At 39.8% G+C, this 26,523-nt stretch overlaps 2 protein-coding genes across 6 annotated transcripts in view; one reads left to right on the forward strand and one right to left on the reverse strand.

Annotated features, from left to right (window-relative positions):
- Nucleotides 1–2,453: 2,453 nt before the first annotated feature.
- LOC105016863 (protein B4) lies at nt 2,454–4,424 on the reverse strand. The gene is made up of 5 exons (XM_010880982.5): nt 4,280–4,424; nt 3,918–4,183; nt 3,299–3,413; nt 3,071–3,117; nt 2,454–2,925 (listed from the first exon to the last, which is right to left on the reverse strand). Exons 1-5 carry the CDS (start codon nt 4,371–4,373, stop codon nt 2,629–2,631), a joined length of 819 nt encoding a protein of 272 aa, XP_010879284.3. The 5' UTR covers nt 4,374–4,424; the 3' UTR covers nt 2,454–2,628.
- Nucleotides 4,425–5,579: 1,155 nt separating this feature from the next.
- Nucleotides 5,580–26,523, forward strand: part of LOC105016864 (putative GPI-anchored protein pfl2) — a 72,540-nt gene continuing 51,596 nt past the window's right edge. For 2 of the 5 annotated variants that reach the window (XR_004574705.1, XM_034287593.1), the window contains exons 1-4: nt 5,580–5,669; nt 6,323–6,466; nt 6,583–6,897; nt 7,001–7,312. Coding sequence is in view for 4 of the 5 variants with exons in the window: in XM_034287593.1 (XP_034143484.1) it covers nt 5,612–5,669; nt 6,323–6,466; nt 6,583–6,897; nt 7,001–7,312 (829 nt within the window). In the remaining variant the exon portion in view is untranslated. Of the gene's footprint in view, nt 5,670–6,322; nt 6,467–6,582; nt 6,898–7,000; nt 7,313–7,425; nt 7,486–7,616; nt 7,701–8,005; nt 8,045–8,736; nt 8,791–9,297; nt 9,346–10,138; nt 10,193–10,282; nt 10,337–10,451; nt 10,545–15,251; nt 15,271–15,380; nt 15,410–15,507; nt 15,616–16,703; nt 16,745–16,861; nt 17,127–26,523 lie in introns of those variants that run through there. The other 3 variants (XM_010880983.4, XM_034287591.1, XM_034287592.1) reach the window with 3 other exon arrangements.

Here is a 26,523-nt window from a genome sequence, read left to right on the forward strand (position 1 = left end):
GAATTGATTCAAGTGGTATTGAATTATGTTTCTCAATGTTATTGCTATCATTAACGCAGACACTTTGAAGGATGTCTCATTGCTGGATTTGGGTGGTGAAAAGCAGGCATTTTGCTGATCCATGTGGTTAGTCTTCTCTCTTTACTCACCCCTCCTCACTTACCTTGCTCTCTCTAATCTCAATCTCTGTACCTTTTCTTACAATCTGTTCTCTCCCAGGTTTTTCCTTCTCTGCCCCTCTCCTCAATCACCCCAGTCTTACAAAATCGCTCTTCTCTTTGTGGGTTTGGTGTGGTCTCAGGCCAAACCATAGTACACTGTTGTGGATGAAATTAAACTTGTTCATCACTGGATTTCTGGATCAAGCAAGTGATGGGTTCTTGACTTGTTTCTGTTGGACGAGCTGAGTGCAACTCAAGGCCGGATTTCAATCAGGACATCGAGCTGGCGCGTGCTTGAAGTCCACCCCATGCCACCCATTTGGCCAATTGGCCTCCCCCTGGCCTGTTGGCTCCGCCCCTTGCAGAGACAATTAACTAATCTATAAACTGAATGAACATACTTGAAGAGCTGTAAAAATGCTCAAAGACTGTGCTTCCGTACTGTTTCTATTAGTGACAATGAAATAGTGATACTTTTTAGTTTATTTTTTATTTTTTAAGATGAATAAATATGCTGTTTTAAAAATCAAAGCTGGGCTTGTCATTTTGAGTCACTGAGTTAACAACTCAGTTTTAAATTATACTGGGTAATATCTACCTCATGTATCTAATGTTTAACTGGCTGAATCTGTAGCACATCTGTTTGCCAGGTCAATTCTGATTTCTGTTCCCTGTAATTTGTTTCTCGACCAATCATGTCTTTTCACATCAGATGTTTGAGGTGTCTTTTGTTTGTTTAAATATACAATGTACTGACTGAAACAACTATGTAGTGAATGACACTTCTGCACAATATGTTCTTGAACAAACTGGTTTACTACTCTTTAAGTGGCTGTGGCTTGAGGCAATCAGTGACTTTACCTAGTGGTTCTCAGACCGCAGTATATATATTTTGAAATGACGTGTGGCTTATTTAGTACCACGAACAGATTGAACTACATTTTCTCCACTATAAACACACTTTAAAAAACGAATACCATTTTGACTTCACAGAAAACGTACAAGTATTTTATCTGACAGGTCAATTAAACTTCAGGTGCCACTCAAAAACATCAGGTACATTGACACTACTGAATACCCATGGCACATAGCTGTAAGCAATTTAAATGGGGTACGTGTAAAATCCAACTAGAGATGTTTCCCTTCCTCTACCTTACTTTTCCTGTCATTGTTCCGAAACGAGCTAACCTGGGGTCCCTTTTATTCATGCCATCATATGATTGCTCGCTGATGTTTATACCTCGACATCTTTAAGTGTTAGAATTACAATGATTTCAACTTTGGCTTTGTGTATATTATAACCGGTGTGTATTTAATGGTTGTTAAAATTTAAATCAGCAGACCATCTGCATTACTTCAGTTAAGGTAATATTGTAGCCACTGAACATTTTAATGTGTGTGGCTAAATGTCATTTCAACTTCTCTGCCTAATAGCAGAACGTTTAGAACTGCAGGAAGTTCCTTTCCCGGGCCAGGTGTTTTTTCGAACAGATTTGGAAGAACATGACCCAGCGATCTAGGCTCCTTTTCCGGAACTTATCTAATAAAGCAGTGGTTCCCAACTTCAGTTCTCAGCTACCCCCAACAGTACATATTTCTATAGAGCACGCAAAGCACACCGGTTTCCACTTTTGAAATAATTACGTCCCTACATTGAATTGGGTGTGCTTGCCCAGGGCTGCAAAAGGTTTGTTTTAGGTACTAAGGGACAGGAGTTAAGCATTTAATCAACCCCCCCTCCCCCGATTCTTTTTTTTAAAAAACAGCTGAAAAAGTTTTAGATGTTAAAACAATCTTAAAGGTGAATTTGCAATCAGCACCCTTAATTGGCATTTCACTGGTCTTAGTAACTGCCACGAGTTTAATCCACCATCTCACAAGGAGCCCCAAAAGTATCAAAACCACTAACTTAAATACTAGTAATACTATAAATGTTGACAGAGTACCACAGCGCCCTTTCTGAAGTGCTCTCAGTGCAACACAATTTCCACTTAACTAAACCCAGCTCTGACCTGGTTGAAAGCCAGGTTTGTGATTGCAGGTATGCCAAAGTGAGTTGCATCCCCTATTGGGCAGACTGGATGGTTTGTCCACAAGGGGGCACAGTTGTCTTCTACCAGAACAGTAACACACCCTGACTAAGGTTCAAGCATGTGTTGGTTTAAATGTTAGTCCAAACTACACAGAACACCCAGCCATAATTTGTCCATGGAACAGAAAACCATTGTAGTATATTTTACCAGGCCTCTTTGACTACCCATAAAGCAGGTGTAAAAAGCACAGAAACAAGGATTTCAAAAAAACCCACTTTATTCAAAGCCCACAACCCCCCCCACACTGAATGGCACCTGCCTACAGAAAGAGTATGACTAAATATGAACATCTATATTCAGTACAACTGAACAAGACAACTACCAAAACACTAAGTGCGTTATTAAAACCCAACATGTAGAGGAACTGTGTGAAGTCACTCTGCTGCTGCCGCCACTACCACCGCTTTCTTGCCTCGTTTCCCTGTGGTTTTAGGAAGGGCAGTCTCACCGTTGCCGCCCGCTGCAGGCTTCTGGGAAGCTTTAGCCTTTACTTTTTTTGTCTTGGCTGCCCCCTCGCTCGCCCCCTCGCCCTTGGCCGCCCTGGTGGTCTTTGCTTTGGGTTTGGACTGGTCCTCGGCCACCCCCTCGGCAGGCTTCTTGGCCTTAGGCTTCTTAGCAGGAGGTACCTTAGAAGCAGACGCTACTTTGGCAGCCTTCTTAGGTTTTGCGTCCTGAAGTGAAAGGACGCAAGACTATTATGAGTCATCTGAAATTGTAACAATGCCCAGAACAATGAACAATACCCCACTCACACCCCAAAAAAACCCAACTTTAAACCCATGCCAACCGTAAAAAAACAACTGAAACTACATTCACCTCTGAAGTCTTCTGCTTTTTAGTCACAGGCTTTTTTTTCTCAGCATCTAGAGGGTGAGAAACATGGGCACGCATGACACCAGAAAGGAGAAGACACCCATGGAATTATGTGCATTGTTCATGTCCTTCATTGCCCTGGATGGAGCTCAGGAACTAATTACACGGTCCAGTTTGGCAGACCGTAGACAGTCAAGTTACTGAGCACAATCATTTCCAGTGGTACTTCACCTGTCTCCTTGGCCTTGGGTCCAGCCTTGGCAGTCTGTGGAGCCTTCTCTAGATTGGGATCCGTGTTCTCAGTGGTCTTTAGCTTGGGCGCCTTCACCTTAGCCCTGACTGCTAGCTGTTAAGAGGGAGGGAACACAGCTACATTAAACAGCAAACCTTATATGACAGGTGTACTCAATGCTTACGCTCCAGGGGCCAGAGCCTGCTGGTTCTGTTTTACCTCATTAATGACACCCACCTGGTGTCCCAGGTCTGAATAGGTCACTGATTAGAGAGTTGCAATGAAAAACAATTGAGTGGAACTGGCTTCAACGCCCAGTGTTAAATTCCCCTGTTGTATGAAGAACTCTGCTGAAAACCCAGTGGGCTGAACCTACAGGACTGTTTGGCAGTGGGATGAACCACACCTGTGAGTTTAAATAAGGAAGCTTTGACAGAGGGTTCTACACACAAACCAAAGCACTCTGGCCTAAAAATGGTTGTACTTCAGAACAGGTTGTCCTAAGGGGATAATAAAACAACGTACCACATTTAAAACCCATTCACCTTGGAAGACATTTTGTTAGAGATCAACCTGGGCCTCACATACCAACTTCCACGAAGGTATAGGACGACTTACCCGGAACCTCCCCTGGGCGCCGGTGGCTGTTGAGTTTGTTGGCCTAACCAAAACCCCTCCCTCGATTCCTTTGCTCAGAGCCTTGCGTATCATGTATTTCAACCTTATAGGGTCCACAGATGGATATTTCTCAGTTATGTAGCCACGAATGGCCTGCAAGGAGACACCCTTCCTTGAGTCCAACTCCGTAATCGCTTCTTTCACCATGACCATTGTTGGTGGATGAAGAGCAGGTTTCCGTGCCACAGGTGGTGCCTTGCTGGAATCTAACAAGAATAAAAATCAGTAGCCATAACTATAATGAGACAATTTGCATTACATTACAATTCTCAAATTGGCCTAAACCACAAGTTTTCACTAACCTGATTTGGCTTTTGCCAACACTTTTTCATCTTTCTTGGGTGCATCAGAAGACTCTGGAATTACTTCAGAGGTTGCAGCTTTTTTAGGTGGCATTTCAGAAAGCTGACACTCCAGTAAGGCTCTTTAAAACCACTAACTTAAAAACAGAATGACTATTTTCTAGTGTCAAAAAGGGATTGATTCCAGTTTTATGCTGTTCAAACTACTCAGTGGCAAACGACATGGTTAATCAGATCAGGTGCTGACAATGAAGTACCTTGCAGGACACATCCCATTTCTGTGAAGTCAATTCCTTGCTTCCATTCTTTCCTTGCATCTTTTCCTGTCTTCTCTTCTGTCATTGATTGGCTTGCACTGTTCTGAAATAAACATGACTCGCCAAACACAAGTACCTAAAAAGTTCTTACACACTTTAGAAATCATCAAACCCAACCACAAACATCAGCTGTTGCAACATGGCTACAGACAAGAAACCTGACTAATAAGGTATTCTGATTGTTCAGATACACATTGCACAATTATAGTCCACGCTTGCCTTCTTACAGTCTCTGTGGGTTTCCTGTGAACAAATCTATATCTTGAGCATGTCGTTCTATAAGGCTCAGAGGCAGTTTTTATCTACAAACAGCTAAGACCTGATCTTATACACGGAACAATCAGATGTTCACATAGTTAATATTTATGTATTTACTATGATTGATTCCTGTTGTTCTGCCTTCATTATCATTATCACTATTGTTCCTGTTGTTTAATATTTTCCTTCTTATCTCTTTTTAAAGCAAAGTTGGGTCAGTTTTCATTTTTGAATGTAATTTGCCTTTGTATTCCACCCAAGCCAAAAAGCAGAATACTAAAAGTGTATTATTTTGGAACCAATGAAGGAGTACTTTAGTACACTAAAAAGTAAAAGTACTACTTAAATACACTTAAATACACTGTAAATATTGACTCACTTATTTTATTGTATTTATAAATCATGATTGGAAATGGCATGTTAGTACACTTTCACTACACTCCTGACGTATTTCAAAGATACAATATCATTCAAATGCATAAGTATATCTGAAGAGTACTAAAATGTTATTTAAAATTGGGTAATGTAAGCATAGTAAAGTGTGAAATTAGTGGTCCATATCAACACAATTCAAACAGTACTATTTTAATAGTATTTAGTTTACTAAGTGTTTCTTAATTATTACACTTTAAGTATGCTTCTTTTTGTCTTGGGTAGACACATGACCTTTAAAACGTAACTACTTCTCTATTCAAACTTGTCTTTCACCAATGACATCCTGTGAAGTCACATTGACGGGTTCAGGCTCCCACGAAAAATGACATTCATAACAGATATGGCAGCTGGACTTCTCTTGTTGGTTATCCTCCTTTTCTGTGAGTTATTCATCCAGTCCAAATTGCATTATGTTTTTGTTTCAGGATATTCCTTTTATTTGTTCCACTTTTACTACTTGACTTGTGAATCTCTTGGCTGTAAAATGTGTCTTATTCCATTTGTCATCTTGTCAATGTTTTTTTACAATGTTTTATAATTTTGTATTGATTCCAGAGAAGAATGACCACTGCTTGATAACAGAGCCTTGAATTAATTACAGGCAATTAAAATTTTAGTCATTTCCCAGACTTCCCCTATCTAGAGTGTTATATTAAGTACTCTAGAAGCTGTCAGCAACGTCAGTGCTAAGTTAGCATTATTGTGAAATGATTTCCATTGTGCTGTACATTTTCTCACTTTTCATAATTGCAAGACTGGGGAATTTTCTTCCAATTTCTTCCAAAGATTTCTTCCAATTCATCAAAGCCCAGGACCAGTGTTATGATTCAGAATTTGAATTACAATCATTTTGAGTAATAGCCGTTTTGTTAACTTTAATTTTACTAAATAATACTAGCATAAATCAAAGTTATCTTTACACGCTGTAAATCATTACCTTGTGAGCATTCTGTATAGACTGTATTTGTGAATATGCTCTATACGATTACTTAAACTTTGTAAATGACTATTGACAAACTCAACCCTCTAACAGTCCTCCCTCAGCCCAGTCTGACAGGGATTCCTACACTCATCAGAGAGAGACACTCAGTTCAGATGACGGTTGACACTCCTCCACCTGTCTCTGTGTCTCACTATCCATCAACACACAGTGACCCTGTTTCTTTGAGGATTCTGGGTAAAATATATCATCCAACTTAATACACTGATCCAATTGACCAACTGTTATTTTAAACCTTCCCATTCTGGCACCATAACGGACATTGTTCTCATTATGCTGTTTTCTCCTCACAGGTGAACTACAGAAACCAGAGATAAATATAAATGACGAGTCTTCTGATGTCATCTCTATTACCTGTGTTCTACCTGAGTCTGCCAGTGATGGTAGCACATGTCACCTATACACTGGAGACCAGCCTCATCCTTACAAAGAGACTCAGGCCAGAAGGATGAGGACATCATCATCCACTCAGGTGATCTGCATATTCAGTGTGTCTAAGAGTGACCTGTTCAGAGGTCTGAAGGTGAGGAGAGATGTGAGCTGTGACTACAGAGAGAACATAGACTCCCACTCTGTCTCCCCACGCAGTGATGGATACAACTTCACAGGTAATGGAGTAATAAACAACATCACAACATTTTGCATCTTCCACTTTCAATCTTATTTGTCAAGGTTCACTGTTTTATATGAATGTTGTGTTTTATTTCACAGTTCAGAAACCACTGATTTCTTCCAGTCATAATGAGGAGAAGATCTTCATCACCTGTGAGATTCCTGGACACGCTGGTAATGACACAACCTGTAACCTGTATGTTGGAGACCAGAGTCATCGTATCCTGAAGACAAAGATCTGGAGAAAAAAATCATCCAGTTCAAATCTATGGTTCTGTCAGTTCACTGTGACTGAAGATGATCTGATCAGACATCTACAGTCAGTAGGGAGTCAGAAGGTGAGCTGTGACTACAGAGTGAGTTCAGGACGAAACTCTCTCTCTCCACGTAGTGACGGGTACATTATAACAAGTGAGTCATTTTCTATACATATATATTAGAGATGTAAGTCTTTATGAGATCTTTGACTTTACAATCACATTAGTAACACTACAGTATAATCAGACAAAAAATGTATGTTTTAGATCTATTGGGAGATCTTATGATCATTGATCCAACAACTAAACAGACATCCTCTACAGCAGGTAGGCTGAACATCTGTTTTGTTTCTTTTGCAACAATCAGAAGAGTACAATTCTTCTCTATGTTCTTTCTAAGAAAATACTTTAGATGTTGTTTACTTACAGAAATCATTTCATTCTTGTATCTGATACAGAATTAATTCACTTTCCAGCAGGTTCAACTGTTAGTACTATTAGTACTGTTAGTACCCACAAAGCCCCACTGAGACCAACTAGCAGTAAGTAGGTCTGGTCTTGTTTGCCATTAAAATCTTTTTCTGCAAGGTTGGTTAAATCTCTGACCTGTTACTGTTGAAAGATCTGTTGTTTGGTCTGTGAGCATGACACTTAACTTAACCCTAATTGGTTTAATTATTCGCACTGGATAAGAGTGTCTAAATGACTACAATATTAATTTTGAAATCTCCGACCGGTTTAGATCCACAGCTGCTAATGGTTCTTGTGATCTATTGGCAATTCCTGGATGACAAAAGCAAACACATTTACATTTGTTCTTGTTCAACAAGTTATCACTTCTCACCAGGTTCAACTTCTCCTTTGACCCCCACTGCAAATTCATCAGGTTTGTTCACCATCCAGTTGTACCTAATTGAACGGGGGAGGAGACTATACCTGACATCTCAGACACCAATGGCCTTTTCCACTCCGTATTTTCCTCTTCCCCAATTTCCTAATACAATTGTATCTATGGTCTCCTCACTACAACTACCAATGGATTTGGGAGATGACAAGGGTTTTTTTAAGCCTTCTGAAGCCTTCATCTTGAGAATCTGCATCCAGCTATTGTGCTTTTTTCTCTGCACTGGAATCAGGAAGTCACATACAGTAGGTCAACTTGTGTTAGTGCACGCCCACTCACCAGTTATGTCTGCAAGCACCTGAGACACCTGAGGGAGTTACTTGAGTGCAATGAAACCAATAAATCTCCAGATGCTTCCCCCTGGCCAGGCCATGCCCGTATTAAACCCAGACGGTTATGGTTGTGATATGCTGTTACAAGACCCTGAACATATTATGTTTGAAAGGTCGTGACCCTCACCAGGTTTAACTAAAGTCATGAAATGATTTAAATACTATGTAGGTCCCTCAAGGATGATCTGGGATACGAGTGCAGATAATCCATACAATATCTTACGCAAAATATTCAGTTATATCCTAGATTAAATCTTAGGTGAATGCGTCTTAATATAAATACACTGGGAGAAAGAACATTTGAGTTCATGTATAACCAGATCAAACTTTGCTTTGAACCAGGTCTGACTGTTTCATCTACTCCAACATCTGACACCCGAAAGAGTCAAACTGAAGGTGAGTATGTCTGCTAGATTTCATCTGGTGTGATAAGTTGTTTTGTTGATGAACAGTCTCCCTCTGGCATGTAGCATTAGCTAGTCAGTTAATTGTAACGGCTCTGGGCCAGAAACCAAAAAGGTTAGTAGTTTGAATCTCCTCCCTCATTGGACATTTTGACATTAGGAGGGGAGAGAAGTATATAAAAGTAGATTAATGGGATTATTATGTAGTCTATTTCAGGGACATGTGCACTGGATGGGCCTGGGTGGAACTGGCCCACCCACATGAGAGTTTTGAGACAATATGGTCTATAAAAATACTATTTCAATGACTAGAGGACTTTCGACCCCTCCCAAATGTTAAGACATTTGTGCTTATGCCCCTAAACCGTTATTGCTTCCAAGCAGGTCCCACTATTAATGATAATAATGGTTCCCTCATTTACTAAAGCTCCAACCTATATACCTTTTCATAGATGCATATTTTTGTACTAAGATATGAAAACGTTTCTCTTCTCAACAGAGCTCACCTCTTCTTTGATCCCCAGCACTGCAGTGAATACTATATCTGGTATATACCAATTTTATTGTATTAAGAAACCCTTAAAAGGTTGCTAATGGTTTTGGACATCTGTATTTCAGCAGCTAAGATATTACAGTGAATATTATTCCTATATGTCCTCCCGCTAAGCCCAGAGTCATTTAAAATACAGAGTCTTTATATATGTATATACACATATATGTATACAGCTCTGGAAAGAATTAAGAGACCACTGCACCTTTTTCTTACCTTTCCAAAAAAGTCAAAAAGGAAGGTTTTGAGTGAGGAACAGAAGGGTTAAAATTAAGAGACCACTGCAAATTGAACGCTTCTGTTCCTCACTCAAAACTTTCCTTTTCAACTTTATCGGAAAGGCAAGAAAAGGGTGCAGTGGTCTTAAATTATTTTCCGGGTCTGTATAAATATATATATATATATCATTTAAACTTTTGATTCAATTGCAAGTTTATTGGCAATAAAGCTCTGTCATTATGAATAAACCTTCTTTCATCTAGTAATAGCTGGCATTACACTGTTTAGGAATGTTAGGCCCAATACCCCACCACAGAAGAAGAAACTTCAGTAGGACTGAGACACTCTAAGAGAGCTACACCTTCAGTTGTAGGCCACAAGAAACAATGTTTTAAGCCTAACTGTTGTTGTTTGGGTCATTGGGAATATTTTCTTTAGTTCTCTTTTTGTTGGTGCCATAAACATTTTGGGTTGTTTGGGCGGAACATAAAATGCCTCACAAAAGAGGTTCATATTTAATTGATCATTGTATAATCATTGTATAATCAGATCCTATTATTCTTTGCACCAGGCTTATCTGTTAGTTCTACTTTGACAACTGGCAACCCACAGATTTCAACTAAAAGTGAGTGTGGCCACAGTTTTATTTTAAAGGTGTTTATTAGGTTGGGGTGTTTGTCTGTTAAACTTCCTCTTTCTGGCTTGTGCATGTAAGGTCAAAGTTTCACAGAAAGTTCTGTGAATTCAAACCATCAAGATAGCCTTCTGGGTAAGTATCCTTCTCTAGTTGACTAATATCAAAGTGTTTTTCTAACACCTGACTATTGTTAATGTACTGACACTGGGATTAAGACCTAATGAGCTCTCCCAATGTAACCAAACAGTGAAACTATTATGGCTGGCAGCAGTGGGTGTGGTTTCTGGATTGGGCTTGTTTCTGCTGGGATTGACAGCTGTCTGTCTCTGCAGGAAGACCAGTGAGTAGTTCAAATACTATTAAAATTGTTTGCAAACATTAAACTTTTTCATTATAATGCAAATGACTTCAGTACAGGTCTTTATATAGAATTGTATTACTGTGTTTTAATCATCACCCATTAGTGTCTTATTTGTACAGACAGGTGAAATGACGTTAGATATTGAAGATAAATGAAATTGGTTTATTCCAGTAGATGGGAAGGCTTTGATGCTTCTCATCCCACTGCAACTGTTGGGAATATACTAACTAGTGGACAAGCCAGTAGCTTGGGATGGAAGGTTGATAAGCTTATTGAGGACAGTGTTTTAACAGAACTGGAGGTGGGCAGTCAGGTTTGACGGAAGAGGTCCCTCCACGGTTACTTCTGCCTCAGATTGTGGATTTAATGCTAATGGAGCCCTGGGGGCAGATTACATAGTTTACGCCGAAATGTTGGTACAATTTGCATGACAGTGGGTGGAATCGGGGGGAGGGGGGGGCCTGTTTCAGCAAAATAATTATACTATAACATCCAAACAACATATAATTTAATAGAAGAGTTTCACAAGACATCCACTATATCAGTATAACACCAAGTCAGTTAATAGCAATCTGTCCTGTAAGGAAGCATAAGCGATTGTGAATCAATGTCACCTGTTTTGGTGCAAATGAAAGTGACGACAGGTGCACTGGAGATGCTACAGCAAGACAACCCCACAAAATGGTGTTGCAGGTGGTGGCCACAAGACAGTTGCTCAATCCTTATCCTTCCTGACTGATTCTTCTCTAGTTTTGCTAGTGTCCTTATCACTACTGGTAGCATCAGGCGGTAGCTGCAGCCCATTCAGATTGCACAGTTAGTCCAGCTCCTCCAGGATGGCACATCCATATGTGCCATCGCAAGAAGGTTTGCTGTGTCTCAGACTACAGTCTCAAGAACATGGAGGATATACCAAGAGACAGGCCGTAACAAAAGAGAGCTGGACTAAGTTGTGGAAGGGCAACAACCCAGCAGCAGGACCGGTATTTGTTTCTTTGTGTGAGGAGGAACAGGAGGAGCCCTGCCAGAGCCCTATAAAATGACCTCCAGTGGGCTACTTTTGTGCATGTTTCTGACCACACTGTCAGAAACAGACTCTGTGAGGGTGGCATGAGGGCCCGACGTCCTCTAGTGGGACCTGTGCTCACAGCCCAGCACCGTGCAGCTTGATTGGAATTCGCCAGAGAACACCAGAATTGACATTCTGAATTGACAATGCCCCATGACATTGGCGCCCCGTTTTTTTCACAGGTGAGAGCAGATTCACACTGAGCACATGTGAAAGACTCTGGACACGCCGTGGTGAACGTCATGTTGCCCGCAAAATCATCCAGCATTACTGGGATTTAGTGATGGGTTAGTGATGGTCTGGGGAGGTATATACTTGGAAGGTCGCACAGACCTCTACGTGCTAGCCAACGGTCCCCCAACTTGGGTACCGGGATTAAATGTTACACTGGTGCAGTGGGCCCTGGGTTTCTTCTGGTGCAGGATAATGACCGGCCTCATGTGGCCAGAGTGTGTTGGCAATTCCTGGATGACAAAAGCATTGATGCCATTGACTGGCCTTCATGTTCCCCAGACCTGAATCCAATTGAGAACATCTGGGACATCCAGGAGGCTGTCCAGGAGCTCACTGATGCCATGATCCAGGTCTGGGAGGAAATCTCCCAGGACTATATCTGCTGTCTCATCAGGAGCATGCCCAGACGTTGTCGGGAGTGCATATAGGCACATGGGGGCCATACACACTACTGAGTCACATTATGAGTTGCTGTGATGAAATTGGAACAGCCTGTGATTTCAACTGTTTACTTTGATTTTCAGTGTGGGTTTGAATCCAGCCCTCAATCGGTTGGGGATTTTGGTTTGCATTGACCATTGTTACGTCAATTTGTTCTCAACGAATGACACAAAGTACAGTTAAGATTTTGTGTAGATCCCCCTTTTGTTGCCAAAACAGCCCTGACCTTTTGAGGCACGGACTCCACTAGACCACTGAAGGTGTGCTGTGGTATCTGGCACCTAGATGTTAGCAGCAGATCCTTGAAGTCCTGTAAGTTGCGAGTTGGGGCCTCCATGGGTCCAACACATCCCACAGATGCTCGATTGAATTGAGATCTGGGGAATTTGGAGACCAAGTCAACACCTTGAACTCGTTATTGAGTTCCTCAAACCATTCCTAATTTTTGTTTGGTGGCAAGGCGCATTATCCTGCTGAAAGAGGCCAAAGCCATCAGGGAATACTGTTACCATGAAAGGGTGCACATGGTCTGCAACAATGTTCATGTAGGTGGTACATTTCAAAGTAACATCCACATGAATGGAAGGGCCGATGTTTCCCAGCAGAACATTGCCCAAAGCATCACACTGCCTCCACCGGCTTGCCTCCTTCCCATAGTGCATCCTGGTGCCCTGTGTTCTTCAGGTAAGCAACGCACACGCACCCAGGCATCCATGTGATGTAAAAGAAAACGTGATTCATCAGACCAGGCCATCTTCTTCCATTGCTCCATGTTCCAGTTCTGATGCTCACATGCCCAATGTAGGCACTTGGACAGGCAGTGGACAGGGGTCAGCATGGGCACCCTGACTGGTCTGCGTATAAGCAGCCCCATACGCAAAAAAACGTGATGTACTGTGTGTTCTGACACCTTTCTATCAGTACCATCATTAACTTTTTCAGCAATTTGAGCTACATTAACTTGTCTGATAGATCGGACCACACGGGCCAGCCTTCGCTCCCCACGTGCATCAATGAGCCTTGGTCGCCCATGACCCTGTCGCCAGTTCACCGCTTTTCCTTCCTTGGACCACTTTTGATAGGTACTGACCAATGCAGACCGGGAACACTCCACAAGGGCTGTAGTTTTGGAGATGCTCTGACCCAGTCATCTAGCCATCACAATTTGGCCCTTGTCAAATTCGCTCAGATCCTTATGCTTGCCCATTTTTCCTGCTTTTATCACATCAACTTTGAGGACACAATGTTCACTCGCTGCCTAATAAATCCCACCCACTGACAGGTGCCTTGGTAACAAGATTATCAGTGTTATTCACTTCACCTGTCAGTGGTCATAATGTTATGCCTGATCAGTGTACTTCATTCATCGAGACCCGATGTGTGATGTTAGTGTTCCCTTCATTTTCTTGACCAGTGTATATAGGTGTCTCCCAGTGCATAATCTGTAAATTTAGAGTGCTGGGTTGAATGAGCTATAACAGTCACACTGTGATGAAATAACTGCTAAATAAGCAGATAAGATGATTATAATAAACACAATCCCTTTTATGGAATTATGGAAAGTTCAATACATTTCGGTTTAATGGTCAAAAAGACACAACATAACAACCATGGATCTCAACATAACAACCATGGTTTAAAAGTTTTTAATGAAGTATTTTATCTATCAATATTCCACCACAGCTGGTGAACAGCTCTGTTGCCGCGTATTGTATCAGTTTTGTTTTTTATTAGATATATTTTAGTTATTTTTGACCACTATTTGGTCAAACTCTTTTATATTTATTAAGCCAGATAAACTTATTGGTCAAAAGGTACCAAGTCCCTGGTGTGGATGCGGAGGTCACGGATGTGGATCTGTCTGGATCTGGCACAGATTATGCACTGATATCCCCTTTTCCTCCACCCTACCCAAATCATATACCACTATACATGGTCCTCCACCCTACCTAAATCATACCACTATACATGGTCCTCCACCCTACCCAAATTATATACCACTATACATGATCCTCCACCCTACCAAAATCATATACCAACTATACATGGTCCTCCAACCTACCAAAATCATATACCAACTATACATGGTCCTCCACCCTACCCAAATCATATACCACTATACATGGTCCTCCACCCTACCCAAATCATATACCACTATACATGGTCCTCCACCCTACCCAAATCATATACCACTATACATGGTCCTCCGCCCTACCCAAATCATATACCACTATACATGGTCCTCCACCCTACCCAAATCATATACCACTATACATGGTCCTCCACCCTACCCAAATCATATACCACTATACATGGTCCTCCACCCTACCCAAATCATATACTACAATACATGATGTAAAAAACTAATTTAAAAAAGGCAACATTTCAGACATAGGGTTGTTATGGATGGGTGGTTACCAAGGATTTGGGCGACTAGGTAGGAGCTGATAAACGTTAGTAGGCCATTTCTTCTTTTTTTTAAATAAAGGATTTAGTTTAGTTATACATTTTTATGTAGGATTAATTATTTTAGTTATTTATTTAGAATCTGTTATGTTATTAATTTTGAGAGGTGTATTTAGTTTACTTTTGTTATTAATTCAAGTAAGAGGATTTATAGTTAACCATTTATGTAGGATGATAACAGAAGAGTTAAGAGACCACTGCAAATTGAGCGCATCGGTTCCTCACTCAAAACTTTCCTTTTCAACTTTTTTGGAAAGGAAAGAAAAAGGTGCAGTAGTCTCTTAATTTTTTCCAGAGCTGTATATTTGCTTAATTTTTATTTCATATAAATCCAAGTCTGTAAATTGTCATAAATCACACATGCAACTTTAAATGCTTGCAGACTGCTGGTATACACAAGAGCATTTGTCAAATTCTTTAATTTTAAAGTGTATTTTATATTCAGTATAATAAATATAGCCAACATTATTTTACAGAGAAGAACTATTCTCAGAGGTAAGCATTCCCCTTGTTGTGTTTTTTTATGTTTATCAGTCAAACATTGGCTGTCCATGATGACATTTTCTTATTAGAACCTTTTTAAATGCCCTTTTCTTTGCTTATAGATCTGTCCAACAGGATGATCACAACCAAGGTATGGACCAACAAATACACTAAACATAACACACTGTTAACAGTACTACAGTACTACAGTACAAACATATTGTCATTCATTTTGCATTACATTTCCAGTTGTAGATTTGGTGATGGGAGACATGAGGAGTGGAGGCATGGTGGATTCAGGCCATGATGGGTTCTATTCTGCCGTCTCTTCTGTACCGTCCACATTCCTGCCCTCAGGTGATATAATAATTAACACACACAATTATATACATTTATTTTTTATCTTTCAATAATAAAAAAAATTACTGTAAAGCTGAGCTTTCCAATATTGTTCATAAAGAATATGACCAATATGGAATAACTGACAATGGAAATTGTGGTAATGTTTGTCTCTTTACTAATACAAGTGCAAAAAATACTGCTATAACGTTACCAGCTGTCTTCCAGATTACAATTAGGCAAAAATCAATCAGGATGAAATTATTGTGTTGTGCCTTAAACTGCATGTTTCAATTTAGGTCCTTAGGCCTTTTGTTATTTGTTTATTTGACTGCAGTATATTTATTAATTTATTTTTATTGCCCTGCAATGTTACAGGGGTTGAAGAGGGGAATAATATTTGTTAAGCCAGTTGAAAGCCAGGGATGATCCGTTGGCCGGATTATAAATGGAGCATGAACTCCAGGGTTGACCCCCCTTCTCTTATGAAGTGCAACAGTAACTTTAGTGACCACACAGTCAGGACACCGTTTAACATCCAATATGCAACATTACACCCTACAGATGTCAATGTTCCCTTTACTTCCTCTTCCTGGTCCTTTAGACCAGAGGGAACAGCGCTCCCTGCTGGCCTTTAAACACCATTTCAAGTAGCCTCTGGTATCCCATCCAGGGACCGACCAGACCTGATCACTCTTAGCTTCAGAGGGAAGCCAGAAGTGGGATGCAGGGTGCTATGCTGATGTAGCGTAGCTAATCTAATAACCTACATGGTTTGTGGTTTACAGCTTGGTACTTTCATGATGACATCACTAATATAAAATATTCAGACAAGAAGTGTTTGGGAGGAAATAGAAATCTATGTTGATTTGTGGATCCAGCTACCTAGATAATTTATTGTAGTTGACTAAGATAATCTTAAATTAAGAGTGCAAAAAAAATGTAATACTGAAAATACTGTATTGTTTTACAAACTTGAAATAACTGCCAACATTTTTTTTTGTCTATACTTTATATAAATACACAAATAACGACTTATTTTTCTACCTATATTTGTTCTATGTATAGCAAACACACATGTTGTATATGCTCATTCTGTTGTGCAGGTCCTATTGCAAAGAATGGAGAGGCCTCTGAAAATGAAAATGTAAGTTCACTTTTTTTTTACTTTCAGATTGGTCACACAATTACATAAAACTTCCCCTACCATTCTACAGTACTGTTGTTTCAAAGGCCTGAAGTGAAACCATTTTTTCCCCTCCAGTCTGATATATACCACGTGTACTGCTCAATCCCTGACAGACCAGCAACCTCAGCCCAGACAAATGGGTTGTACAGTCTTCTGCAGACACACTGAATCTATTTGCTTTCTGTAGCTATGTTTAACAGGTCTAAAATAAATACCTTCTAACATGAGGTATTTTGTTGAACACATTAATGTAAATACACATGTACATCTGGGTTTTTTATTAAATTACATGTATATACATAATATCTATATATATTTATTTATTAATGTCCAGTGCTAACCCCCCCCCCCCCCTGTAAATTATGTGAAATGTTCTGTATTTGTTTATTTTGTCACCTTTATGATACTTTCCATTACGGTTGGCTACAATTTCCATTAAATGAAGTGTGTTTAGTTAAAATTGATATACACAATTTCAAATAATAAAATAAATGTATTGAATACATATTCATAACTAATGCATGTATATAGATGTCAATATCCAAATAAATTGCTCCAAGATTAAGGAAAACATTTGTTATTCAAGTTTAATTTAAGATGACCTCTATGTCTTCTCAATGTGTACTGTTATAGACAGTCTATCATCTGAACCCCAAGATGTTAACGATGTGATACTGTCATTGTTCAGTGCAGAGCTGTAGAACCAAGAGGCGCCTCTACACTCAGAGCCTGACAGATACCATAACACTTGTGACTATTGTTTGAAATGAACATTGGGAATTAGCCTCAATAGACATCCTTTAACATGGTAGAATTAGCCTTATTTAACCCCATTAAAACATGAGGGAATTCATTTTTTTTATATTGAACCAAAGCCATCCAATCTACAAATGATCAGATGTGAAAAACACATGACGGACAAAGGGTTAATAAACCTTGTTGTATGCACACAATTAGCCCACACCCAACTTGTGTCACTTTGGGCTGTCTGTGGTTTTCCTGTGAACAAGCTCTACATTTACACTACTTCACTATTAAAACAAACTTTTAAATGAAGATATCCTGTGAAGTCAGACTGACAGGGAGTCTCTGACATTGTTCACCCCAGATGTGGCAGCTGGACATTTATTTTTGTTCTTCTTTCTTTTCTGTGTCATTCCTCCTATCTAATTGAATGATCTGTTTGTTTCAGGATATTCTTATTACCTCCACTATTTGAATCTTTTAATTTAAGAAGTCTGAACTTGAAACTTGTGAATCTTATGGTTAACAATAATAGTTTTTTTCCATTGATGACCATTTTGATCTTCTGGCATTATTCACAGAATGTTTGAACACTATATGATAACATGAGATAAAGACTATTGTACTTGACCAACTTGGGAAAGAGGTTTTAGTCTCTCGTTCATCACAAATGTTTATTTTGGGAAGATGTTCACGATAACCACTCCTTTTGTCACAGCGAGGTTGAGTGGAGGAACCAGGCGCAGGCTTGCTTGAATATTTAATGAAAGTAAACACGGAATCCAAAACAGAAACTGATGCCAAGTAACACGCTGACATATAACAGCAAACAAACCAAGGACATTCGACAACACAGGACTGGCAGAGGACACATTTATACGAACACATAACGAGACAAGGGGAATCAAGTGCGAGTAATTATTGACAAGACAATTAACAAGTCCGGGATGTGTTCGTGTAAGGACGAGAAACCCGGACTGCACCGCACAATGACGTTAGTCGTCACCATACCGTGACACATTTTGTTATTTCTAGATACCTTCCAGTACATCCAAGCCAAAAGTCAGCACTTTTATCATAAATGTAATTACAATTATTTCAGTAAGAAAAGTGTAGTAATGGTGGTAGTATGCTTTAATAGAAATGTATTTTATTTAAAAGGTTTTTTGAATCCACAAGCTCAAATGGTAATTTTGTCTCTCCAATTGTTAAGCCCCCCCAAAAAGATTTTAGATTTCCTGTAATTATTTTTGTTTGAAAAATGTAGTAATGGTGGTAGTATGTTTTAATAAAAAAATATTTTATTTAAATTTAGTCATGTTAATGGTGTACAACAGTCACATGATCATCAATCTGAGATGCCTTTCATCTGAAAAGTCATACCTTGCTAAGAAATCATTGATTTAGAAGACTAAACAGTGTGACTTTGAAACAGACAGAAACAGAATGCAGTCCACTCCTTGTGATTCCCCTTTAATTGTTGTTCCACTTTAACTAGGGTTTTTGATCAAGTCTCAAAACAAATCTACTCTGAAGCAAATAAATACTGTGAATAATGTGAAAACAGCCTTAACGTATTCCAGGCAACTGGAACATGTCAGAATGTGTCATACCTTAACTTCAAACTGACTCCGCAGTAAAGGCTTAAGTGGTATAGCATCTATAGTGAATATGGTACATAACGTAGATTACAGTATTCTTCCCCTTGGGACTTTCTCCCCCCAATAATTTGCTTCACAACGTATGATTTCAATGGGTTTTGTTGCTTTACCTACATTCCATATTCGATCTTTGTAGGAAAAACACAGTTTTCAGTGTGGTGATTAAATATAATCGCATCGCATCGCATCGCATCATCTTCCGCTTATCCGGGGCCGGGTCGCGGGGGCAGCAGTCTAAGCAGGGATGCCCAGACTTCCCTCTCCCCAGACACTTCCTCCAGCTCTTCCGGGGGGACACCGAGGCGTTCCCAGGCCAGCCGGGAGACATAGTCCCTCCAGCGTGTCCTAGGTCTTCCCCGGGGTCTCTTCCCGGTGGGACGGGACCGGAACACCTTCCCAGGAAGGCGTTGCGGAGGCATCCGAAACAGATGCCCAAGCCACCTCAGCTGACCCCTCTCGATGTGGAGGAGCAGCGGCTCTACTCTGAGCTCCTCCCGGGTGACCGAGCTTCTCACCCTATCTCTAAGGGATCGCCCAGCCACCCTGCGGAGAAAGCTCATTTCGGCCGCCTGTATCCGGGATCTTGTCCTTTCGGTCATGACCCAAAGCTCATGACCATAGGTGAGAGTAGGAACGTAGATTGACCGGTAAATCGAGAGCTTCGCCTTGCGGCTCAGCTCTTTCTTCACCACGACAGACCGATACATCGACCGCATTACTGCAGAAGCTGCACCGATCCGTCTGTCAATCTCCCGTTCCATCCTTCCCTCACTCGTGAACAGGACCCCTAGATACTTAAACTCCTCCACTTGAGGCAGGCACTCTCCACCAACCTGAAGTGGGCAAGCCACCCTTTTCCGACTGAGGACCATGGCCTCGGATTTGGAGGTACTGATTTTCATCCCCACCGCTTCACACTCGGCTGCAAACCGTCCAAATTAAATATAATCACTGCATAAATGTTTTTTAGGCAAGCAGGAGTCCCATTTTGGATTTCAAATCACAAGTTACATGACCTCACTCCTTATGACATAATAGGGATTTCCATTTATTTTGAATGACCCTTAATTTGTCTCTTATAAATAAAACACTAACATAGTGAAACATACAGTAACATACTGTGGACCCTTAGTTACAGCAGTGATCAGTAAATAGGTAACAATAAAAGATCAGATCTCATTCTAGCATTGTCACGTTAATCGTAACGCTGTTGGTGATTTATAAAACCATTGAGAAACATCAGAGTCGCCCTTCTGAACTGAGCTCCAGGACAGTAAGAAAACAGCTTAGGGATATTACCAATAGACCATTAATGCAGTGGTACTCAAATCTGTCCCTCCAAGCCAGTTCCAGTCTATTCTTTGGATCCTGTTTAGAAGCCGTATTTAAACAGGATCCAGAAGCGCAGGCGTTTTCTCTGGGCCAAGGATAATTTAAAATGGACTGTGGCAAAGTGGAAAAGTGTACTGTGGTCAGACTAATCAAAATATGAAGTTAATTTTGGAAAACTGGGATGCCATGTCATCCGGACTAAAGAGGACAAGGACAACCCAAGTTGTTATCAGCGCTCAATTCAGAAGCCTGAATCTCTGATGTATGGGGTTGCATGAGTGTGTGTGGCATGGGCAGCCTACACATCTGGAAAGGCACCATCAATGCTGACAGTTATATCCAAGTTCTAGAACAACATATGCTCCCATCCAGATGTCGTCTCTTTCAGGGAAGGCCTTGCATTTTCCAACATGACAATGCCAGACCACATACTGCATCAATTACAATGTCATGGCTGCATAAAAGAAGGATCCGGGTACTGAAATGGCCAGCCTGCAGTCCAGATCTTTCACCCATAGAAAACATTTGGCGCATCATAAAGAGGAAGGTGCGACATAGAAGACCTAAGACAATTGAACAACTAGAAGCCTGTATTAGATAAGAATGGGACAACATTCTTATTCATAAACTTGAGCATCTTGTCTCCTCAGTCCCCAGACGTTTGCAGTCAGTTATGAAGAGAAGAGGGGATGCCACACAGTGGTAAACATGGCCTTGTCCCAACTTTTTTGAGATGTGTTGATGCCATGAAATTTAAAATCAACTTATTTTCCCCTTAAAGTGATACATTTTCTCAGTTTGAACATTTGATATGTCATCTATGTTGTATTCTGAATAAAATATTGAAATTTTAAACTTCCACATCATTGCATTTCTGTTATTATTCACAATTGTACAGTGTCCCAACTTTTTTGGAATCGGGTTTGTATAATAGGCAGCCTGTTTTAAATTACATTGGATACCCAGAATAACTACAAGTTGAATGGTTTCGAATTTACAAAATAATAAAATGAACAAGGCATTTTTTTTACTCTCATCCACATCCGTTTTTTTTCCTAAAAAATTCTGAAAATCATTGAAAATGCCCATATGAACTTATTCTGTCATATTGTACTTCCAAAAACTACCACTAGATGACAGTCCCTTCTTTTTTGAACTCTGAGGATTCTTTCTATTTGTTTATGGGGTGTCTTGAATAGGAGGTGCTTTTATTTCCTTTGGAATTCCCTACATGTGCCATATCTGGAAGTGGTGGAGATTAGAACAGGGATGTGTCTTCCTTTGGATGGTTATATCCACTGGTGACCCTCTACACAACTCAGCTTAGGCGCACATTTGACCACTGGCACTGGCTGCCGAACCGTTATATCAAGTTATCATATTGGCCGAATTCCACTAAATTAATGCAAAATAATGATAAACATTATCATAGAATAGCATTTAGGCTACACTTGCCCTATTTTACCAATAGGTCGATTCCGTCCTGATACATTTCATTGTCTGAATGTTCAGACCCATTTTCACTATCCTCGCTCTCTATAATCATTTATTCCACTTCTTTCGCCGTTTGGCCATTTATTTTTTGCTCAAAACAATTGCTTGTAGCAACTGAATGCATCTTCAATGCAATCCAAGTGCATAATTACGTTATTGGGAGCATGGTAAGTGCGACACGCGCCTCTGCCCTCGCTCGCTCTTTCTCTTTTGGGGAGGGGTGTCATGGATAGACTTCACATTGGTTGTTTTACCACTGTCTGAGATTCATGTATTGTAGACTTCTAAACAACAGAATAAGATCAAGTATAAATAGTTAGGGCTGCTGCTGAAATCCTGAAGGACTATAGTTGATCACAATGTGTGATCGCGGTTGCCGGGCTTCTGGTTGACGAAAATACACAATCGAGACGTGGTTATTTACAGCGGAATGTCGTTGTTCTCGTGGAAATGAAGCCTCTAACATTTACGGCTCAGGAGCAATTAATAAAAATGTGTGACCAGGATGCGCCGGGGTATAAACTAGAGGTTTTGTGATCGCGATTGTGGGGCTTCTGGTTTAAGGAAGCAGAATATCCTTAGTCACGTGGAAGAATTAAGCCTCTATAACTTCTACGGTTACGGAGGAGTGAATACAAATGTTTTTCATTGACGCGCCAGCTGAGATTAAACTACAATCATGTAGTCATTTTGAGTCATAACCATTTTGTTAACTTTAAAATTACTTAATAATACTAGAATTAATTAAAGTTATCTTTACACACTGTAAATAATTACCTTTAAATGATTTGTAAATTATTTTTTGAACATTCTATATAGATTGTATTATTAGTGTATATTATTAGTACTCTATATGATTACTTAAACTTTGTAAATTAATTAATTTATTGACAAACTCAAACCACTAACAGCTCCTCCCTCAGCCCAGTCTGTCATTGATTCCTACAGTCATCAGAGAGAGACTCAGTTCAGATGATCTGTGAGACTCCATCATCTCTCTCTGAGTCTCACTGTTACTTCATATTTGATTGATCAACAGCCTGTCAACAGACACTCACAGGAAATCATCTTATGAGGCTGACAAGTTCCCATTCTGTGGTCAAATTACAATGTCAAAACAGTAACACAGGCTTACATTTTAGATCCATATTCAGTGGCCCATCTACAGTCACAATTCAGGGTAAGAAGACTGTTTTAAATGTTCTAATACATTTTTTGTTTTGCCATGTTTCTCTTCTGATCTTTTTATACTGTTTATTACAATAAAAGGCATTTTTTAAATATTCTTCCAAAGATGATGCAGAAAAAGCCTTCTCTCTCAGCTATCCCATGAAACAATGCAGAAATTACATTTTTAAGTTCCCCCATACTTTCACTGCATTAAGTAATTAACTCAAAATCCCTCCCTCCATAAACAGAGGGTGATAAGGCTGTCAATAGTTTCTAAAAAACACAAATTGCAACATTTTTAATTCCTCTGATCTCACAGATCATCCTCAGCTGACAGTGATTCCTACAGTCATCAGAGAGAGAGACTCAGTTCAGCTGATCTGTGAGACTCCTCCATCTCTCTTTGTGTCTCACTTTTACTTCAGTGAAGTGGGGAGACCTGCTCTTCCAGGCTCATCTTGTAATCAGATGGTCACAGGATCTCAGCTGCTCTCTTGGACAGTAGGTTGTTTACAAAGCTACACTTTCAATACATTATGTGAAATAGCACATAAAAAAGATAATACACTAAAATATAATTGTATGAAATAGTGTAGCAATGGTATAATACCTTTATACCTACTTAATAAGGCACAAGGAGGTGTAGCTAGTGGTCAATATAAAATGGATAAGATGTTTTCTTACACACAATAAAAAGTTGCATGCCTGAAAACAGACCTTAGTCAGGCAGTATTGATAATCTACAAAGACCCAAGGTGTTATTGTTATTATAAACTGGTTTTCAAAATAATTAGAACAGAACACATACTTCTTTCAATTTGTATGCATGATCTATTGTCGATGTATGTATATATATATATATGTATATATAATATGGATTATCTATAGTCTATTTATGTGTATGGAAGGCGTATAGTGTATTCATATGTATGGAAGGCCTACAGTCTATTGTCTTCTGATGTCATCTCTATTACCTGTGTTCTACCTGAGTCTGCCAGTGATGGTAGCAGATGTCACCTGTACACTGGAGACCAGCCTCATCCTTACAAATAGACTCAGGCCAGAAGGATGAGGACATCATCATCCACTCAGGTGATCTGCATATTCAGTGTGTCTAAGAGTGACCTGTTCAGAGGTCTGAAGGTGAGGAGAGATGTGAGCTGTGACTACAGAGAGAACATAGACTCCCACTCTGTCTCCCCACGCAGTGATGGATACAACTTCACAGGTAATGGAGTAATTATTAGCATCACATTAAAATATATTGATGCTATTTGTTAATATTCACTGTTTGATTTGACAATTGTCCTGTGGTATGAACATCATAAAATAATTAACCTTTAGAAGGTTAAACATACAGAGCTGTTTTAGTGTTGTGTAGATAAATATATAAATAACACAATTAGATTACATTAAATACATTGTCTAGTTAAGATTAGCATAATAATATCGATATTTCCCCCATCAGTATTTTAGCATTAGAAATGTATTGGAAATTAAACTAGTTCAATATAACAAACAGATTGATATGCTGTGTTTTATTTCCCAGTTCAGAAACCAGTGATTAGTGTCCGTCATAATGAGAAGGATGTCATCATCAGCTGTGAGATGACACCACCTGTAACCTGTATGTTAGAGACCAGAGTCAACATCTCCTGAAGACAAAGATCTGGATGAAAACATAATTGAGGTCCAAGACATCATTCTGTCAGTTCACTGTGACTGAAGAGGATCTGATCAGACATCTTCAGTAGGGAGTCTGGAGGTGAGCTGTGACTACAGAGTGAGTTCAGGACCAAACTCTCTCTCTCCACGTAGTGACGGGTACATCCTTACATGTCAGTCATTATCTATACAAATATGTATTAGAGCTGTAAGTCTTTATGAACTCACTTTACTTATACTTTACAGTCACTTTAGTAAGAACACAGTAAATTAAATCAGACAAAATCTGCTGGGAGATCTCATGATATAGTGATCCTTTAACTAAACAGACATCTTCGAGAGCAGCTTGGCTGAACATCTGCTACTTAGTAAAGATCAGAACATTTGTTGTGACACTGCTGTTATTTATCAGCAAAGCTTGTAGGAGTGTTAATAAAGGGGGTCATAGAGCATATAGGAATGATTCCTCTATTTTTATGTACGGACATCTACCTCTATTCAAAGATCACTTTGAATATTTTACTTAAAGAAATTCATATCTCTATAATTGAGTGATTAGATACAGAATGAACTTTCCATTTCTTTCCTGACAGTTTCGATTGTTAGTTTTCATTTGACTTCCAAAACCCCACTAACACCAACTACCAGTAAGTAGGTCTTCTAAGTGTGTTTTGCAATTACTATTATTATTTTGTTAATATTTATTTACTAAACCTCAGACCAGTTTACATAAAGACCTATTCAAAGCCGATGTAATTCCACTTCAGATTTTCTGAATTTTACATCTGATTTGTAAATTTAGTGTACTTCTCTTAATTCTGCGTAATGAATAGGCTTAGATATGAACGCATAATATACTTTAGTTCTTGTGTAATGAGTTACTTCTCATCAAGTTCAACCTCTAATTTGACCACCATGGCAATTAAAGCAGGTGTGTTTACCATCTTTATCTAGCTGTTCCTCACAATAAAATAGAGGAGGAAACAATGGATCTGGCTTCCATCCAACAATCTGTATGTCCATAAATTACATGCGATATCTGAGAAACCACTGGCCCGATTTGAATACATTCTTACCTTGTGAATCTCTCTTCCTCAAGTTCATTATTGTTAAAAGGGTAGTTTGACCTAGATCAGTGGTTCCCAATCTGCTTCAGTTCCTGTACCACTGACAGAATTTAGCACTGCCTGTAGCATCCCTGAAGAACCCCCTCATGTTAATTTCACTAGTAAGCCTATGGTGTCATGAGTTTTCTCAAGTACCCCCTCTGGAATGGCCATGTAACCCCAGGGGTCCTAGTACTCCTGGTTGGGAACCCCTAGATTAATATTTGGGTGATATTCTGAGTTGTTCTTGGTGGCTCATGGAGCCGGCAGCAGTGGGTGTGGCTTCTGAAATTGGTGTGTTCCTCTTGGTATTGACAGCCGTCGTTATCTGTAGGAAGACCAGTGAGTACCGCAAATACTGAAGCTTATTAAATCTTTTACAGAAATGTTCCTTTCTCGTTAATCTGTCTGCCCGATCTCCGTCTCCGGGCGCCACTTCCCATTCACCCTGAACGCAACACATCCTCCCGGACCCAATCTCCCGATTACTAGACACCTGTTTCCAATCACCTCCTGTGTATTTAAGCCTGTCTGTTCCCTTCTCTCCCCGTGAGGTATTGTTTGT

Source organism: Esox lucius, chromosome 17 (genome assembly GCF_011004845.1).
Source record: "Esox lucius isolate fEsoLuc1 chromosome 17, fEsoLuc1.pri, whole genome shotgun sequence".
Lineage (NCBI taxonomy): Eukaryota > Metazoa > Chordata > Actinopteri > Esociformes > Esocidae > Esox > Esox lucius.

Coding starts and splice junctions, on each gene's coding strand:
- LOC105016863 (XM_010880982.5), bottom strand. CDS start 4,373: ATGCCACCTAAAAAAGCTGCAACCTCTGAAGTAATTCCAGAGTCTTCT. Junction 4,184..4,279: donor GTTGGCAAAAGCCAAATCAG/GTTAGTGAAAAC, acceptor TATTCTTGTTAG/ATTCCAGCAAGGCACCACCT. Junction 3,414..3,917: donor GCGCCCAGGGGAGGTTCCGG/GTAAGTCGTCCT, acceptor CCCTCTTAACAG/CTAGCAGTCAGGGCTAAGGT.